A 19,860-nucleotide genomic window follows, 5' to 3' on the forward strand; every position below is an offset into this window, starting at 1 on the left:
GAGTGTCCTCCGGGGAATATATGGGGAGAGACAGTCCCGTAAATACGCTGGTCCCAGTCCGCACAGGGCCGTACAGGTCAATACCAGAACGTTGAATCTGATCCGTTACTCCACTGGCAACCAATGCAGCTCGCATAAGAACAGTGTTATATGCGCTTTATTTGGCACTCTTGTAATAACACGTGCCACTGCATTTTGTACCAGCTGTAATCTCCGGGTCAAGCTCCAGGGCAGCCCCGCGTAGAGCAAGTTACAGTAATCTGTAAAGGTGGAAATGCTTGTTCTCTCTTTTTTAAAAAAATGTAATTTTAAGTTTTTTAAATAGATGAATAATCAATCACCAAATCTCACATTACGATTGTTGTGCCTTCTTTACAATTACCAGGGTATTGAAGTCATAAAGCCCTTTTTTCCTGCATCTTAGATGGCATACTTTTAGCTTGTAGATTTCTACTGAATCAGTTAGTGAATGGTTTTATTGTGTGATCTGGTATCTTGAAAATAGGTGGCAGCTCTGATAACTGACATTGTTATAATTGACATAATTATAGATGATATTTTCGTTTTAGGATTTGGTGAAAATCCACAGAAGTTTAACACAGGATATTCAAGAGTCAATTGTAAACAAAAACGACCAAAACCTGTATCAAATTTTTATTAGCTATAAGGAAAGGTAATAGCCATTTTTTTCTTTTTTAAAATGCACATTACCAATGACTTTAATGTGGGCAGTTTAATACTGTTTTCTAGAAAGAATTGTTGATTTCCTATTATGAATTTGAAGAATTGTGTGTGCAGCTAATGTGTACTGCTTGAGGGTTACTTTCAATGTGTTGAGAGCTAAACTGAATTTTGGACTGTTATTTTATAGAATATCCTGTTTTCCTCTTCCCATCCTTGGCTATATTTTGCGTTCCTTTTGCAACTACTAGTCATATTTCACATAAGACCTTGTATCTTCATATTATATCTTGAGCTGCATTAATAACACGTTGACAAGGCCCTTTTCAATGCATTACCCATATTGGTACTCTCCTGCTCCTGACTTTTAAGTTTCCTAATGCTTTTATGAACACATGAAATTGCCTTATCTATTAGTTCTATCAAGGTCAGCATTGTCTGTTCCAGCAGCAGCTGTATGGTGTGCAGTTTTTTTGGGTCGCCTACTACCCGATCGTTTTAACTGGAGATGCCGGGGATTGAACCTGGGACCTTCTGCATGCAAAACAGACCAGTGATCATGACCCTTCCCACAGATACTCTTGGTTCCCTCCTTCTGCCTATGTTGTCAGGGCCCTTTGTATTTAGGCATTCACTCTTCCCCATTGCAAGCTCTGCAATGTGCTCAGTTACAGGAATGGGTGGGTGAGGGGAATTAGTGGCTTCAAGACTGCCAGCTGCTATCCCTGCACACGTCCTCCTCAGAATCCCAAAACAAAAGAATATAGGAGGATTGTGAGAGCCAGCGATCTTCCACAACAGTATGTGTTATTATGTGATGGTCTATGCGTTCTGGAAAAAGAAAACCATGAACTGTAGCCTTCTGGGGATGGGTATTATTTCAGAAAGCAGGTGGCTATTATTGCATATTTGAATGCAAATGATGTAAAAAGTCCACACACAAAGTAAGTTAGCATGTCCATGGGGTGAGGCTAAGGTATTTATTTTATTTTATTAATTTTATTCCTGATGTGTTAGCTTTCTACAGACATGATTTTTGAATGAACGGTAACATACAATTAATTATGTCAATGGTAACATACAATTAATTATGTCAGCACTTCAGGTGAACCCCCTGAAGTGCTGACAGCATTGCTGGAGCTCAGCTTGCCACAGGTGTATCTGGTCAAGTAGAACCATTGCTCTCCCCTGCCTCTTTTGTTTACCAGCACTCTAACATCTTCAGAGGTAGACATGGGGGTCAAAAAGGATGCCTGTTACTGGTTTAGGGAAATTATTGTGGCTACAAGAAGCTATTTTTGAAACCAGGAAACATTAATAGCTATTGCACAGGGGAATTTGAAATAGCTGTGCTTTCCTTTCTGTAGCCTATTAAAATCTGTTAAAATAAGCCGATCTGATCTTCACAGCTATTTCATCTGTAATGAAAACTCAACAGACTGGTAAATGGGTATTCTGGGCTTGCTGTTTCCATAAAAAGAGCTAAATGTAATGAATCTAATGCTTAATCCTACGCTGCTGACCGTTATTCATTGCATCTTTGAAGTCTGTCCATTAACATAACAAATGCTAATAAGATACACTGTTAAAAAGCTTTTGCAGTTGTATTTTCAGTCTAATAAAATATAGGCATTAGCACCACCTTCAAGTGGATTCACAGATATAATTTTGATTGCAAAGAATTCCTGCGGGGGCTACTTAGAATCACAAACTGTATATGGTCATGGCAGTCAGTGAAAACGTGAAGGCATGGCAGATGGAAGTAGCGACCTCCCTTTTGGCCTGTAGCTCCCATGTGTCCATTAAGAATGTGAAGCCAGGTATGCAGGCTGAAATTAGTAGAATGTAATAGAAGAAGCCTTTTAAATAATCACTCACTGTTTGTTTTTCTTTTGTCCTTATGTAGGTTGGTCATCTATGGGCAGTACTGCAGTCAGGTAGAGACAGCCATATCCTGTTTAGACAATATCTCCAAAACAAAAGAAGATGTTAAGTTGAAACTGGAGGTATCACTGATGCTTTTTTAAAAAAATAATAAACCCATATTAGATCTTGCAATGGAAACTCTGTATTCCAGTCTGTATCTAGTAGTTTACTTAGACTTTCTACCCAGATTATAGGGCTGTGTCATAAGAAATAGCTCAGAGGGATGCTTTGGTAGGGACAGAGACTATATGCTGTGCTATTGGATATTGTATGCTGATGCAGATATGTGCAACTAGTTTCCACGTTGCTTAACTTGCCGTGTAAATTTGTTTCAGAAAGATTTCATATTTATGCTCGACTTTATGCTTATTTTCAAATTTTCTTCTACTGTACCCTATTGAATATTCAATTAATATTCTAACTTGTATTGTCGAAGGCTTTCACGGCCGGAGAACGATGGTTGTTGGGGGTTTTCCAGGCTGTATTGCCGTGGTCTTGGCATTGTAGTTCCTGACGTTTCGCCAGCAGCTGTGGCTGGCATCTTCAGAGGTGTAGCACCAAAAGGTGTAGTTCACTGTTGTTCATTATTGTACTTGCTTGGTGAATGGTCCTACCTGTTGATTGTATTGTATTTCTCTTTCACTGTGTAATCTGCCTTGGATCTCAGTGAAAAAGGTAGACAATAAATAAAAATAGAGTGGGGATAGTTTCCAGATATTTGGGCACCTACCATATACTATATGATGTACTGCATATATGCCTATCTTCTTAAATTTTTTAAAAAAGTATTTATCATACTGGAGTTATATTGAAACTTTCATTGTTTCTCTCTAACTAGGAATGTTCGAAAAGAGCCAATAATGGAAAGTTTACTTTGCGGGATCTTCTTGTTGTTCCCATGCAGCGAGTTCTGAAATACCATCTCTTGCTTCAGGTACTTCAGTTATAAGGGTATAGCAATAAAGAGTATACATATTTACTGTTTTCAGGAAAAGGGTCTGAAAGTCAGAATAAGACCTATTGGGGAAACTCAAAACCATTAACTATCCAGGTCCTGGTGGCACACACCAGAGAATTCTTAGGGAACTCAAATGTGAAACTGTTTATCTACTAACCTGTATGTGTAACTTGTCACTTAAATCAGTCACTGTTCCAGAAGGCTGAAGAGTAGCAAATGTTACGCTGATTTTTAAAAAGGGATTCAGAGGGGAACCAGGAAATTGCAGGGATGTTGGTCTAATGTCTGTCCCAAACAAATTAATAGTAAATGTACTCAAAGACAGAATTATTAGGCACACAGAGGAACAAAGCCTACTGAGAGCAAATCAGTATGGCTTCTGTAAAGGGAAGTCCTACCTTATCAGTCTTTTGGAATTCTTTGAGAAAGTGAACCAACAGAATGGTGACCTGGTAGACATTGTACACTTGGACTTTCAGAAGACTTTTGACAAGATATTTCACCAAAGACATCTGAGTAAGCTTGGGAGTCATGGGATAAGAGGAAGTCCTCTTGTGGATTAAAAGTTGGTTAAATTACCGCCTATGGCCGAGGAAGAGGAGCGGGAAGGGATCGCGCGGCAAAATAACAGCACACACACACATTGGCTGGGTAAAAAATGGCCACAACTTTATTAACATAACAACAGCAACAGGAGTATTGGCGCGGCATGTGGATCGGATCCACCGGACTGCATCGGCTGACCCGCCTGCCAGCCGATGACCCCCCGCCCCCCTCAGGCGCCCACTGAGGGGGGGGACCAGAGGAGTGGCATTGTAAAGGGGGGAGGTCACCTGGTGTACACCCTTGGTGATCCCCCTGCCACCTGGGAGGGAGAATGCCCCGGCAGCCCCCGAGCTGGGCGTGCCTTCATACTCCCTCCCAAGATTCCTTATGGGAATCCCCTGCCTGGGGAGCCTGCGCCCGAGGGCCCGGCTCCCCACCAAATGGGATCCGATCCAATGCCCAACCGCCCGAAGTTGTGACGGATAACTATAAAGAAACAGGGAGAGGAGGGTGGGTGCACGCTCGCCGCCGCCGAAGTGGGCGGGGGCGGGTCCGGCAGCCGGCTAAATACCCTGCCGCCGGACCTTGGAGGGAACCGCCACCGAAGCCGCGTGGCTGGCCCCGCCCACCGCCGGCTCGACTCCGGGCCGCCGCGATTGGCTGGCCCGGAGTTTGAACCAATTGGTTGCTGGCCCGCCCGGAGCATGCCGGGCGAGCCAGCAAGCAAGCGGCCGACGCGGTTCCCGCTCCTCCGCCCGCCGGCGGCAACAGGAGGCGCAGGTAAGTCTGGGCCCCCCATTTACCGCCTATGGCCGAGGAAGAGGAGCGGGAAGGGATCGCGCGGCAAAATAACAGCACACACACACATTGGCTGGGTAAAAAATGGCCACAACTTTATTAACATAACAACAGCAACAGGAGTATTGGCGCGGCATGTGGATCGGATCCACCGGACTGCATCGGCTGACCCGCCTGCCAGCCGATGACCCCCCGCCCCCCTCAGGCGCCCACTGAGGGGGGGGGACCAGAGGAGTGGCATTGTAAAGGGGGGAGGTCACCTGGTGTACACCCTTGGTGATCCCCCTGCCACCTGGGAGGGAGAATGCCCCGGCAGCCCCCGAGCTGGGCGTGCCTTCATACTCCCTCTCAAGATTCCTTATGGGAATCCCCTGCCTGGGGAGCCTGCGCCCGAGGGCCCGGCTCCCCACCAAATGGGATCCGATCCAATGCCCAACCGCCACCAGAGCCACAAGTGGCTCCCGCCAACACTCCTACCGCTGTAGCCATTCCAGCAGGCCATCCCGCAGGTCCTGCAACCAGATGTCATTGCCCCAGCTGGACAGATGAACCCCGTCCGGACGAAACAGGGGGGGCACGCGATGTGAAATGTCCCAGTGAGTGATCAGGGAGCCTCCGACTGCCGCCACGTGTTGGCCCATGGCATGCGCCAGCTTCTGCCTGACGGTTTCCATCTTCCCGGGGGAGCGGGCCCCCCGCCAGCAACACCTCTGGAGTAGGTCTGACCAAAAGATGGCAGTCTGCGGGAAGAGACCCTGCAGGAATCCCAAGTCGGCGCACATGGCTCGCCTGAGTTCCGGGCCCTCTCGCTTGCCCAGATCGTTCTCGCCCAGTTGTATGACCAACGCATCCGGTGGACCAGACTGGCGCGCCTGCCGTTGCAGCATGGGGACCAGGGACTCCCAAAGCATTCCTCGCACGCCGAGCCAGCGAAGGTTGAGGTGTTCCTCCAGACCCAAGTGCCGGCCCCAGCCAGATGCCTCCGCGTACTTGCCCGCCCAGTGCACGATGCTGTGCCCGCAGATCCACACTGTTCTCCTCCGCCCTAACAAAGAAAAGCATAAGACCGCACATTAATGCCCGGCTCCGCCCGAAGGGCGAATGTAGGTCTGGAACGCCCTGGACCGCCACCGCCCGATGGCCTTTATGGCCGCGGTGGGCAGACCTCGCTCATGCGCCTCCGTGGCAGCGCCAATGCGGAAGGAATGAGTTCCGAAATCCTGGGAGGGGAGCCCCAGGGCCCGTAGGCAGGAGCGCAGGACCGCCGCGAACTGGTAGCGGGTGAGGGGGGAGTGATCCCTGTGCATGAGGAGTGGCCCGCGGAGGTCAGGCCGCAGGCCCAGGTACTCTCCCACCGCCCGGACCGGGCACAGGGCCCGGTTGCTGTAGGGCCGCAGGGTGATGGTGTGTCCCCTCCCCCGCTGGTCCGTCTTGGAATGGCGCACAGTGATGGAGACCCGGCGAGGGGTCCAGTCAACGTCGCTAACCCGCAGCGCCCGGGCCCCGTCGCCTGACCGGGAGCCCGAGACCAGCTCGCCCACCCTGAAAGCCCCGAAGAAGGCTAATAAAAAGGCTGCGCGGAACAGCTGGGCCTCGAAGGGGGACCAGCAGAGGTCTGGCACCACGCGGAGGATCCCCTTCAGCATGGCTAAGGTAATGGGCCGCCTGTGGTCCGGAGGAGGGGGGGCCAGCCGCGCCCAACCCTCCACCGCTCTGCGCACCAAGAAGCCGCCGCAAGGGTCCGGGTGACCTGCAGCCTTGCAGAAGAAGGCGATAGCTGACAGGTCCCTCCGCATGGTCCTGGTAGATAGGCCCAGCTCACGGAGGTGGGCCAAATACTGCAGGACCGTGTCTTGGGTTGCCGGTCCCGCCGTCCCACCCCCGCAGCCCTCGGAAAAGGATTGAAATCTGGATGCCGCTGCGGTGTAGGCCCGGAGGGTGGAAGGTGCCACCGAGCACAGAACTCCCTGCGTTATGGACTCCCTCCAAGTTGCCACAGTTCCTCCGGGAATGGGTCGGGCTCTCGATGAGCCTCCGGCGCCAGCGAGAAGAATCTCTCCATCTGGAAGCGAGATAATGCGTCTGCCAGGTCGTTGCTTACCCCTGCTATGTGTCGGGCAGAGAAGGTGATGTTAAAATCAAGACAGCATAATACGAAACGGCGGACCAGACGCATAACCCGCTCAGAGCGAGAAGACTGGCGGCAGATCACCTTCACTGCCGCCATATTGTCGCACCAGAATGTGACCCGTTTGTCCCGCAGGAGCTCCCCCCAAATGGACACGGCAACCAGGATGGGGAACAGTTCCAGGAAGGTCAGGTCCCGGAGGATTCCGGCCCCCGCCCACGCGGCCGGCCAGCGCTGTGCGCACCAGCGGCCTCTGAAATAGACCCCGAACCCCTGGCTCCCGGCGGCGTCGGAATGGACCTGCAGATCTGTCCCTAGGTCCAGTGGATCCTGCCAGAGAGAGACCCCATTGAATTTGCCCAGGAATTCCAGCCAGACCCGCAAATCGGCCCTGAGGCCTGCGGTGATCCGTATCCGATGGTGAGGGGAGGTGACCCCCCGGCAGGCCTGCGCTAGGCGGGCACAGAAGGCCCGCCCCGGGGAGACCACCCTGCAGGCGAAATTTAGATGGCCGATGATGGACTGCAGCTCCCTCAGGGTGCACTTAGAGCGGGGCAGGATGCTGGTGATCAGGTCCCGCAGGCGAGCAAGCTTATCCTTGGGGAGGCGGGACAGCCCGGCCACCGAGTCCAGTTCGATCCCCAAATAGGTGAGACGCGAGGTCGGGCCCTCGGTCTTTTCCCGGGCCAGGGGGACTCCCAACTCAGCGGCCAAGGCCTGGAAGGTGCTGAGCCGGGTAGCGCAGCACGAGCTGTTGGGCGGAGCCATGATGAGGAAGTCATCCAGGTAATGCGTAATAAATGGAGACCCCATGCGGTCCTTAGCTACCCATTCCAAGAATGTGCTAAAGGTCTCAAAGGCCGCACAGGCGACGGAGCACCCCATGGGCATGGCCTTGTCCACGTACCAGTGATCCTGAAACTTGAAACCCAGCAAGCAATGATCCCCCGGGTGAACTGGCAGCAAACGGAAAGCCGACTGAACATCACACTTGGCCATGAGGGCCCCCCGCCCGCAAGCCCTGACCAGGCGCACTGCATGGTCGAAAGATGCATACCTGACCGCGCACAATTCAGAGGGGATGGCCTCGTTGACCGAGGACCCCTTTGGGTATGACAGATGGTGTATAAGCCGGAACTCCCCTGGGGCTTTCTTAGGGACGACCCCCAGGGGTGACACCCTCAGGTTAGGTAGGGGCGGGCTGGAGAAGGGGCCTGCAACACGTCCGGCTGCTACCTCCTTGGCGATCTTGGTCGCCACCACCTCGGGGAGCTCCCTAGCGGATTTAAGATTCCCCGATGAGGAAGCCACCCGCGGGCCCGTGTAGGGGATGCGAAAGCCCACAGCGAATCCCTCCCGCAAAAACTTCGCGGCCTCTCTGTTGGGATAGCGCGCCAACAGGGGGAGCAGGGCCCGGAGCTGAACCGGGGTACGTGCAAGCCCCAATCCCTCACGGGGGGGACTAATTACTGCTGGAGGGCTGGGCGGTGGTTGAGGCCGATCCCCCATCCTTGCGAGAATTGTTGGAGGACCGGCCCCCGCGAAAGGGGTGTGAAGGGTTCCCCCCCCGGGGGCAGGACAGGCGCGGGTGGGGACCACCGCAGGCATCGCAATTGTGCTCGAAGCGGCATTTCGAGCGCTGGCACTTTCCCTGATTATACTCCCAGCACACGCCCCGTGCCCTGTCCCTGCGAGGCTGCCACCGGCCCGCCCGCAGGGAGTCTCCCTTTCCCTTCATGTGAGGGCCTACCAGCCACAGCCACAGCTTCTGGCTGATGAGGTCCCACCGGGCCCTGGGGTTGTGGGAGGCCCTTTTCCGGAAGGCCTCATCATAATCCATGGCAGCGGCTTCCCCCGCCAAGGCCCGGGCCCTCAGGACATTCCCCAGGTGGTTGGTCAGGTGCCATCCCCGCTCAGGGTACGCGGCCTGGATGACCCCCATGTAGACCGTAAATCCCTCGAGCCAGTTAGCGAATGACCGCTCCGCCACCTCCTTCTTGCCCCCCCGCTTATCTCTCTTGGACGGAGGTGCACATCTCCCGTCCTCCGCCTCTGGGCGGAGCAGGGAAAGGACGTCTACATAGTAGCCGTCCAGGATGCGCTCCCTGACCCTGCGGGCCAAGTGAATCCCCGGGGGGTCCTCGTCGTCCATGAAAGGGGCAACCCGTGGGGGGGGTTCCTCGGACCCCCAAACCTCCCTGGGATCCCCTTCCCCTGGCCGCGACCTGTCCCTCCTCCGCTGGGCCCAACTTGGGAGGCCTGGGACCCTGGCTGCCACCTCCCAATAATCTTCCCCTTCTGCCCCTTCCTCCTCAGAGGAGGACTCACCTGATGTCCAGTCGCTGTCTGTCTCCTCCCGGTGATGGCGGCGCCTCCCCTTCCGGCGAGATGTCCTGCTGCGCTTGGCAGGCCTCCGGCGCTCCCCACTGCTGCTGCTCCCCGAGCTGGAGGGAGAACGGGCTTGCTGCCGCCGAGTGCCCCCGCGCCCCCTCTTTGCTTTCTCCTGCGGTTGGCGCTGAGGGGCCGTGCCAAGCTCAAGGGTGGGCTGAGTTGCCCCCGGCCCCGTGTTTCCCAGGTGCTCCACCCGCTCGGTCAGGCGCTCCAGGGCCCGGGAAATATCTAAAAGGGCACTGGGGCTGGCCTCCCCTGCCGTCCCCAGGCCCTTAGCACTCCCCGCTGCATGAGCTCTGGGCCGTCTAGCGGTGGCCCCTTTCTGGCTGCCTGCCTGCCTGCCCTTTGATGCAGCCTCCCCCGCCCCTTGGCTGGGAAGCGGCCCCCCCTTGCAGGAGGCCACCCTCTTTGTGGATGTGGACTGGGAGGAGGGTGCTGGCCTGCTGCGGCCCGACGGCCCCGCCGCTGACCCGGGCCTGCCACCCCTATCGCCCCCCTTTGCACGTGGGGCCTTTTTAGAAGCCCCTTTTGGCGCTTTACGGGCCCCCGCGGGCATGCCCCGTGCTCTGGCCCCCGCTGGGGCACCTTTCTTGCCTGGTGCCATGGCCACCCCCCACCAACCAGCACAGCCCAGTAGGGACAGGGAAGCTGGGCAAGAAGAAAGGCAGGGAGAAGCGAGTTCCAGCCGCTCGAAGCCCGCCCCTCTGGCTGCCTTGTTAGCGGCCTCGCCACCCCCGCCCGGCCGCCGTCGACCGCCTGGGCCTCTTCCCCGGCGCCTCCTCTTCTGCCGGGCCCGCGGGGCCGAGACAGGAGCCACAAGGGGCTCAGCTAAACCCCTCAAGGCAACCTGTCCCGCCGCGCGCCTCGCCCGGGCTTCCGATGCCTCCTCGCCTTCTCCCCGCCGCTCTTCGTCGTCTTCTGCGTGCGGAGCCGACTGCTCTGCACGCTCGCCGCCGCCGAAGTGGGCGGGGGCGGGTCCGGCAGCCGGCTAAATACCCTGCCGCCGGACCTTGGAGGGAACCGCCACCGAAGCCGCGTGGCTGGCCCCGCCCACCGCCGGCTCGACTCCGGGCCGCCGCGATTGGCTGGCCCGGAGTTTGAACCGATTGGTTGCTGGCCCGCCCGGAGCATGCCGGGCGAGCCAGCAAGCAAGCGGCCGACGCGGTTCCCGCTCCTCCGCCCGCCGGCGGCAACAGGAGGCGCAGGTAAGTCTGGGCCCCCCATTTACAGGAAGCAAAACAGTAGAATAAATGAACAGTTCTCATAGTGCAGGGAAGAAAGCAGTTGGGCCCCACAAAGATTGGTTTGGGGGGCTGGTGCTATTTAATTTATTCATAAGTCATTTGGAACTTGGGGTGAGCAGTGTAGTGCCCTAATTTGCAGATAGAACAAAATTATTCAGGATGGTAAAAACCAAGACCACAAATTGGGTGAGTGGGCAACTGTGTGGCAATGAAGTTCAATGCAGGCAAATATAAGGTGATGCACTTCGGAACAAAAAATCCCAAACTCAGGTCTACCTTTGCTGACACCTCGGGGTCGTAGTGGATAGCTCAATGAACATAATAATCCAGTGTACCACAGGCAAAATCTATGCTGGGGATTGTTAGGAAAAGAATTGAAAATAAAACAGCCGTTGTTATAATGCCTCTGTATAGATCTGTGGTGCAGCCACATTGGGAATACCATGTGCAGTTCTGGTCATCGTATCTCAAAAAGGACTAGGGGGGTGCACAAAAAAAAATCTAGGATTCCTGAAATCTTGTAAGATTCTCAGATGTGTTTAAGACAGATCAGAGAAACCCCCCCCCCTTTGCCATTATTCACCATGTGGAAAGCTATCTGGGGAGGGCTGTGGGGCATCATTTTTCAAGCAAACTCCACCAAATTTGCAGAAAACCTACTCCTGTCCTCTAAAGACAAGTTTCAGGAAGATTAGACTCGGGGTCTGATTCTGTGGGCCCCTGAAGAAGGTTCCTCCAACCACTCTACATTATCCCTTATGGGGAAAACTATCTGGGGGGCAGGGGTGTTATTTTTCAAACAAACTCCACCAAAGGAAACCTACTTTTTACTGTCTTCTAAAGACTCCCCCCTAAGTTTCAGGAAGATTTGATCCAGGGTCCAGTTCTGAGGATCCCCAAGAAAGCTGTCCCCATCCACTCTTCGTTATTTCCTGTGGGGGAAACATTTCTAAGCAGGCTTTCAAGCAGAAACACACAGAGGAAGGAAAGTCAGTAGCCAAAGGCACACTCCCAAATGCAAGAGGAAGCCCAAAAGAACCAAACTGAAGCAAGGGAATGGATGGAATCCCCCCAGAATCAAAGTGAACCAAGAGGATCAACATCAAACCAGAGAATCATGTCAAAACAGAGAACTCCACCTAAACCAAACTGAAGCAAGGGACACTTGCAACTTAGCCCAACAGAACCAGTGTCACTCACAGAAGCCAGGCAGACAAGGAGAACTCCTGCACAGATTGGCCACTCCCTCCCCCTCCCCCTCTCTTCTTGGGAAAAAAATGTGAGAGAAGCCCCAGAAGGAGCCAGGTAGAGGCTGAAGCCATGTTTCCTAGATTTACCCGTATTTATCCAGGGTCTGGATCTGGGTTCCCGGATCAGATCCTAGATTCTCTTATCTGATTCAGGAAAGCTGGATTGGCAAAAATCCAGCTTTCCCCCTGGATCCGGATTGTACAACCCTATAAAGGATATTGCAGAGCTGGAAAACGTACAGAAGAGGGCAACCAAGATGACTAAGGTGTTGGGGCACCTTTTTAATGAGGAACATGTGGAGTCTGGGACTAAGGGCCAAGCTACGAGTGACGAATGACACTTGAATGGCAAGTGGATCAAGTGGAGCGCAAGTGGAGGGCAAGTGAACAGGGAGAAATACACTTGCTGTTCAAGTGTCATTTGTCACTTGTAGTTTGGCCCTAAGAGAGGACATGATAGAGGTTTATAAAATAATGCCCGAGGTAGAGAGAGTGTAAAGAGAGAACTTTTTCTCCCTCTCCCAAAATACTAGAGCTTGAAGTCATCCAGTGTAGTTGATGGGGAGTAGATTCAGGATCAACAAAAGGAAGTATTTCTTTACACAATGAGTAACTAAACTGTGGAATTCACTGTCAGAAGTTATAGTGATGGATACAGGTATGGACTATTTTAAAAGGGGATTAGACAGATTCATGGAGGATAAGCCTATCAGTAGCTACTAACCATGATGTCGAGGGATCTTCAGCATTCAGAAACAGGAGGCAACATCAGGGCCACTGTATCCTGTTGTTGGCCTTCCAGAGTAAGCAATTGCCTACTGTGGGAGACGAGGATTCTGGACTAGATGGACCACTGCTCTGATGCTGCAGGGCTCTTCTTGTGTTTTTAATAGCAACCGGTATCTTGCTGTCCTGTGGTTGAGTACACACCTGTCATATAATTTTTGAAAAGTCATGCCTGTTCATCAGGAACAGTGCTTAACCCCCACCATCTTTTGCATAAACTGATTTGGAGTTTTGGCATCCCTGTAGCACATCCTCTTTCTGGTATGTACTAAATGAGTTTGTGCCATCGAGTCGTGCCATTTCTTATGAATGATTTATGTCAGTGGCATTTGTAACTCAGGGTGGGAAAATTGGTGACATGATCGTCTTGACTAATGCAGAAGTTTTACAGGAGAGATCCCAGATTTGTATGATGCCTAGACCGGTGCTGAGGGGGATGGGGTTTTTGCTTCTGAAAGTTTACCAGTAGCAAATGAGTAAGAAAGAGCAACAGCATTACCTACTAAGGGAAAAGGCTTTGAGTTGGATGCAGCACAAAATTTACACTTGCACCAAAGTTCTTGTACTGGCAGAAACATAAGAAAAAGACAATGGTAGCTGCTTGTGGTAAGTAAGACTTGGCATTTTTGCTTGTCCAAGATCTTGTGCTACCATTTTCTGGGCACTAAAATATGTAGGGAATAAAGTACTAGGTATTGCGCAAGATGTTGTGCAAGTAGAACTGCACTGTCTGTTTATGTTTCCACTTGTGTATCGCTGGATCTAAACCATGATCTGGTCCTATATAGACCAAGCCTGTTAGATAATAATACAGTTGGTTTCACTTTCCCCCCAGCAAGTACCTTCAAATAACAAAAACTATGCCCTAGCTTAGGGTCTCTTTACAAGTGCACTAAACACTAGTTTGATTGAGGTAAACCGAACTCTTCTTGCTTTTAAAGTGTGACACAAAATTTACCTCTAAAGCAGTGTGGGAGATGCAAATTGGCCCCTGTGCATGTACAGATGCAAAAGAGGGATCTTTATTCCTTCCTTTTTACCCCACGTGCATTAACTAGCAGAGAAGGGCTGAGGGGGGGGGGGGGGGAGTCTCACAGCTAGATCCACACATCTGCCCAGCTATCTGCCTGTATTATCTAATCATGCCTGGATGGATTTATAGAACCAGCAGTAAGCAAAATAGCCCTCCCCCCCAATAGCACTTCTCTGATAGTTTAAAGCCTGCCAGGGTGGGAAGGAGTGATTGAAGATACTCCTCCTGGGGGAACTGAAAGGTAAGTTTTAGGTCACCCATTAAAAGCAAGTTGAATTGGTGTTTCCCCCAATGAAACATGTGTTTAGCCATGTGTAAAGAGACCCTTAGATGGCACTTGAAAACGCCACCCCTATACTAAACAAGCTAAGCAACTGTTTTCTGGACTCTTTTTTTCTGAACTGGGTTCTTATAAATCTGTATTTATTTTGAATATTTCCCGTTATAACCCACAAAGCTTATGGCTTCTGCAGTTAGTCTTTTAATGAGGCTGGAGAGTCTTATAAATATCATCTGATAGCTGTGCTGGGAGACTCATTAGTTCAGTTGCAAAGAAATATATTACTCCATTAGCCTGTCAGCACTGCTGATACTTATAAAATGTCATTTTAAAGACAGCTTCTACCTGTGCAGTATGCTGTATTTTGCCTTCACAGCACTCAGTTGTATTGTATATATTGCATTCCCTGAAATGCCTCTGAATAAAGTGAAGTTGTCAAAATGCTTCAGAAAATGTTGTGGGGAGAATCCAAAATAAATCTGATGATAGAACTTTTATTTTTCCTTATGACATCTTAGTGAAATCAACATAATTCATTTTTAATTTATCATGAAAGGTGTTGTACTGTAAAAATAACTCTCAAAGCATGTTAACTTGTTTATAGGTGTACAGAATTCTATACATAATGTTTTATATGATTCTAGAACTGGGAAAAACAACAGTTCTCACAGTCTGGCTTTCTCTCAAGGGAAGATTTTGGCTGATGTATCATTTTATGTTCCCTACTTCCCTGAGCAGCGATAAACTTCAGGGGTAGCCCTTTTACCTTGGCCAGTTTCTTTGTGAGGAAAGAATACTGGAGGCTGAATTCGTCATATCTGTTCATTTACATATTGTGGGGAGGGGGGAGAGCACCTAGACTGACAATACTCATAACTGCTTCAAGAGTCCTTTTTTTTTTTTAGCAAGTCACCTACAAAAACAGAACTGGCTTGCTACCTCTGCTGCTGGCTACATTTTCAATATCTGTCAGTCCCTCATCTAAGAAATCAAGACACGTACAATATATGTAATAGCTACAAGCCATCAAAGACAGTTCAGCATCCATCTTTTCACAGCAAACTAAAAAAGGCTCGAGAGTCTATTTTTTTTATCCAGGGAGCATGCTTGCAATAATCTGAGGCCTTTGTAGAAGACTCCAAAAGCTTTGCTTCAAAAGTGAACTGTCTGGTGTACTGTCTAGTTATGGCCTATCTACACCTTTTCCCATGTGTTCTCTCAGGGCCTTTTAGTTGGATGTCAGCTGTGAGTTCCACACTAGGAACTCATTTTCAAGTGCACAAGTGCCTGAGGTAACATCTGGACTCCAGTGCTTGGTGTTTAAAAGGGGCTTATGCCATCCCCCCTGAAGTTTATTTTTTTCATGACCTGAAACTGTCCCTGGAGTGCTGTTTCTCCTGTTGAGAAGTGTTCTGGGTTTCCCCACTGAAAAAATAGTGCCTCCAGGGCCGCTTCAGGCTAGGAGGAAGGCTGCTTCTCACCGTTCTTGATCCAAATCAGGCTCCTGTGTTCTTGGGAAATGAGTTGCCAGTGCATAGCTCACAGTTGACATCTGACAGAAAGCTGGAGTTGGGAATCCAAACACAATCCATGGAAAAACGTAACTTGTAGTCTAAGGTGTTTTAGGAGAGACACCTTTCTAAAATTCCACTCATTCCCTGAAGCTTGAGAACTGGCAGGTACACTGCAGGCAACTTTCTACCTCTGGTGTCTGTTGATGCAATGGATGTTCTGCAAGTTGTTGAGTATAAGGGAACTTTATATATGTACATAGCTCAATAATGACAGGAGGGGACTGTTAAGTTTTTGGCAGGTGGTAAGTTCTGGGTTTGATGAAAACTTTGGAGTAGGAGTAAATCTGGCTTTTTATATAGACAAGGGAAGTAACTTAGTGGTATTGGTTAATACTTTAAAGGTAGAACTGGAAGGACAAGAGGTCTGAATGGCTTGAATTTAGCTTGTAAGGTTTTGAAATATAAAATAATTTCAGGAATGTAGTACTGTGGCCTACTCTGATGAAGTTGTGTGAGAGAAAGTATATGAGTCTAAATATGTAATGAAGCAATCATTAAATTAGACTTAAGTAGTGGTAATGTGATTAGTGTCTTGAATACAGTTGCGTGGGATACGACATATGCATAATATTCTGGATTTCTTGCCTTGTTTTTAAATAAATTTATCTGCCTGAAAAAATGTGAGCTGTCATAAGAAATAACTGTGTATTCTGTGATACAGGAGCTGGTGAAACATACAACTGACCCTACTGAGAAAGCAAACTTAAAGCTTGCCCTTGATGCAATGAAGGTATGTGGGTCTAATGAGGAGGTTGAGTAATGTCGCACATTTAAAAATGTACGGAGGCCTCTTCAACAGAGAAATTAAACATGAAGAATGTGAAAAATATGTGCCTTTTGTTTTTACCTTCCTGCACACTGTGATCATGTCTAGATCATTTTTCTTTGAAGTGTATATGCAATTTTTCACAATTCACAACCAAATCATTATTGTACATCTTATGCATATAATTTTCTACAGCTTTTTAAATTCTTCACAGATACACATTTATCATGTGCACAGCTGGCTTAATTGTATGTCACCTTGTGCCTCCCTCCCCACTTTATTTTTTCCAGATCTAGCAGCTTTTTTAAAATAGGGAATAGAAAATTATGGAAATTCTCAGCATCCCTGTTGTAAGTTCTGTGCAAAATGCATGTGGCACAGAGGACTGAAGGAAGAAGAAATACGGAAAATTCTCTCCCTCTACCCTCTTATGCCCTCAAACTAAGCTCTGCTTCAAGGCTTACTCTGCTGGTGCAAAAATGAGGGGAGGGTTTCATCTGTTTTTCCTTTCCTTATTGAGCTGTCTGTATAGTGTGACTTTTTGGCTGGTTTATTGCTGACATCCTGCTCAAGGGCTCTTAATGCTATTTTTATGATTACTGCTATTTTATTGCTTGTGTTTTTATAACTTCTGGAATTACTTGTTGTTATGTGCTACTTGTGTTGTTTTATGTTGTTTATACTCCTTCAATAATTTTATTGCTGGCTTTTATTGATGATCTTTATGCTTTAGGCTTTTATTGGTTGGTTTTTACTTTGTAACCATGCTTGAGCAGGTCTCTGAATAAGAAGTCTATGCATTTCCTGAATGAATGAATAAAATAATTGCTTCTACTCTAATACACGAACCTGCCTTTTCAAAATTCCTTTATCTTCTTCTGTATTTTAGGACTTGGCACAGTATGTAAATGAAGTGAAGAGAGATAATGAAACTCTCCGTGAAATTAGACAATTTCAGTCCTCAATAGAGAATTTGGTATGTCTTAGTCTTCTTTTTCTCATGCTACTTTTTATGCATTGTGTACTGCTTTGCTGTTTACTTGGTTATTTTGCCTTTTCTTCATTTGTAATGTATACATTTTTAGGGAAAATATCTACTTGTTCTAGTCAGTATTTACGCAGCCAAGCCCATAGAGAGCTGAAAGTATTCATTTTTATATGGATCACAATTGGGGTATAGCACTAGACCAAAAGAAAGTTGGAGGTACATATCTTGTTAGGATTTGTTGGTGTTTGTAGTCAGGGAGACCTTTTATAATCCATGCCCTAATTCACACTAAAATTGTCCAAACATAAGGAAGGAAGCCTGTCTTCTGCTGCTTCTCCCTCCTAAGAGCTGCTGGTTTAGGATTGACACGTAGACCAAAGGTATACCCAGAATTTGGACCACAGAGAAGTATTAAGAGATCTGCTGGTGGTGGCAAAGAATCTCTATAAGTTTGGAAGGTGTACTGAGGCCAAATCCACATTACTTCTTTTTTTCCGCGTTTTCTCCGCATTCTCCCCGCAATCTTGAGTGCCAGTCACATTACCTCATTAAACAGACGCATTTCATTCGCATTTCTCCCGAATATGTGGTCACAGTTTTTCAACGGGAGTTTCACGGTGGCCGTGAACAGTCCAATGCGCAATTTACGCGGTTTTTTTAAAAACCACCCCCCCTTCCTGTCTCTCCGGCCGTTCCGAGAGTTCCTATTGGCTAATTCAACTTGCAAGTGCTCCGTAGTCTGCAAAAGACTGTTTTTGACTTCATAGCATTGGATTTATTGATTATGCTGTTTCTGAATCAAATCTGGTAGTTTGAAAAATCATTTTGGGGTGAATCCATCATCAGAACGGACTCGCAAAACTTCCTTTTTAACTGTTTTTTATTTTTTTATTTTATATTACTGTAATATCGAAATTACAGTGAATCAATCATTCAAAATAAAGAAAACAGTCGCTGCCGAGGGCCGCCCCAGCGGCGGGGCTGGAGGTGCTGGGAAGCCGGCGGGCTCATCGCTCGCCTCCTCTCCCGCCGGGGTCAAGAAGGTGCCCGGCAGACCGAGTCGAAGCCCGGGCGCAGCTGGAGGCTCCCAGCTCAGAGCGGAGAAGGGACTGGCCGAGGCATCCCCGGCTGAGCCGAACGGCGGGGCTTGCAGGGGCTGCCAGGACAGCAAAGGTGGCTTGGCCCGTGGGCTGGCACATCCGCGGAGGGGGGCTGAAGACGAACAGGGATTTTAAAAACTGCTGCCGAGAGAAGCGGGCGGCGGCGGGCCAGGGATGCCGGCCGAGGAGACAGCCGCGTCCCTCCAAGCCTCTCTCTGCAGTGAGCCAGTGCTGCGCTGCCGGGGGGCGAGGATGCGCTGCGCTGCGAGGCGCCCTCTCCACTGTGGGCACTCCGGCTCAGGCGCTCGCCACGCAGAGGCCCAGCTCGCGGGGCGCCTGCCCCTGCGAGGTCGCCCATCAGCGCGGCAGTCCGCGGGAGGGGAGGGGGCGCAGCCTTCCCCCCTTGGGGTAAACGGCCCTCTGGCCACCAAGCCGGCTTGACCCCGCAGGCGCTGCCGCTCCAGTCTTGGAGAGGGGGGAAGGGGGAGCGGACGGCTGGGTGGCGTCTCGGCACGCTCCACTCGCACAGACATGCAACCCGCACCTTTCAAACCACCTTTCAAACCAGCCTCTTCATCCAAAGTGACTGACCGGCCTGAACCCGCCCAAAGCTTGGCTTTGTGAAACTTCAGTAAAATTCGAGCACTGAACTGTCCTGCATAGGAAATGCCCACGAAAGCTTCCCGCATGCTTCAAAATTTCCAAAAAAGAAACGGAAGAGCCATCAGTGCTGTCAGTGGGGGAAAGAGAGGCATCATTATCTTCAATGATGTTTCTTTATAACACAAGATCGAAATAACGGAAAAGTGAGCTCAAAAAAATTTTTAAAAAATGGGCGGGGAAAAAAGGTCCCGCCCAAAAAAGCAGTTTTCGAGCGGCCGTGTGACCGGAGGGACGCGCGAGAAAGGCGAATTGGAAACAGGGATGTGAACGAAGAGGAAAAAATCACGGATTGGAGGCAAACGGAAGATATCCGATAAACATGCGGGTAATGGGTGAATGTGGATTCGACCTGAGTCTTCAGACAGAATAAAAACATAATTTTTAAAAATACCATTACTAGTGTTTATAGCCTGGACAGGCCAGGTGGAACCCCTGGGTGTGATTGTCAGGAGAACTAAGCTGAAATGTGGAAGGATTATTTATTTGTGCTCTCTGCTGGCTTGAAGAGCTTAGCAGAAGAGGCATTAGTGGCCAGATCAGGAGCCTCTCAGGTTGATCCTGACAGCTAGACAGCAATCTTCTGTTGCTTATTCTAAAGGCTCCAAAGGACATCTTTGCAGTAACAGTAAAGGCCAAAACACATTTTATATGGCAGTATTTTTGGTTTAGCCATGAGGTAAAAAGTGGACCATACCACAGAGACTCACAAAAAAGAACCTTATGTGATTAAAAGACTTTAGGACCTTCA

The 19,860-nt window shown here is 49.6% G+C and overlaps 1 protein-coding gene across 2 annotated transcripts in view; it reads left to right on the forward strand.

Annotated features, from left to right (window-relative positions):
• Positions 1 to 19,860, forward strand: part of VAV3 (vav guanine nucleotide exchange factor 3) — a 221,197-nt gene that overhangs the window by 71,309 nt on the left and 130,028 nt on the right. For both annotated transcript variants that reach the window (XM_054980021.1, XM_054980022.1), the window contains exons 8-12: positions 570 to 673; positions 2,588 to 2,687; positions 3,446 to 3,541; positions 16,257 to 16,325; positions 17,251 to 17,337. In XM_054980021.1, coding sequence (XP_054835996.1) covers positions 570 to 673; positions 2,588 to 2,687; positions 3,446 to 3,541; positions 16,257 to 16,325; positions 17,251 to 17,337 — 456 coding nt within the window. The remainder of the gene's footprint in view (positions 1 to 569; positions 674 to 2,587; positions 2,688 to 3,445; positions 3,542 to 16,256; positions 16,326 to 17,250; positions 17,338 to 19,860) is intronic.

The sequence above is a fragment of the Eublepharis macularius genome, chromosome 5 (genome assembly GCF_028583425.1).
Source record: "Eublepharis macularius isolate TG4126 chromosome 5, MPM_Emac_v1.0, whole genome shotgun sequence".
NCBI classification, from domain to species: domain Eukaryota; kingdom Metazoa; phylum Chordata; class Lepidosauria; order Squamata; family Eublepharidae; genus Eublepharis; species Eublepharis macularius.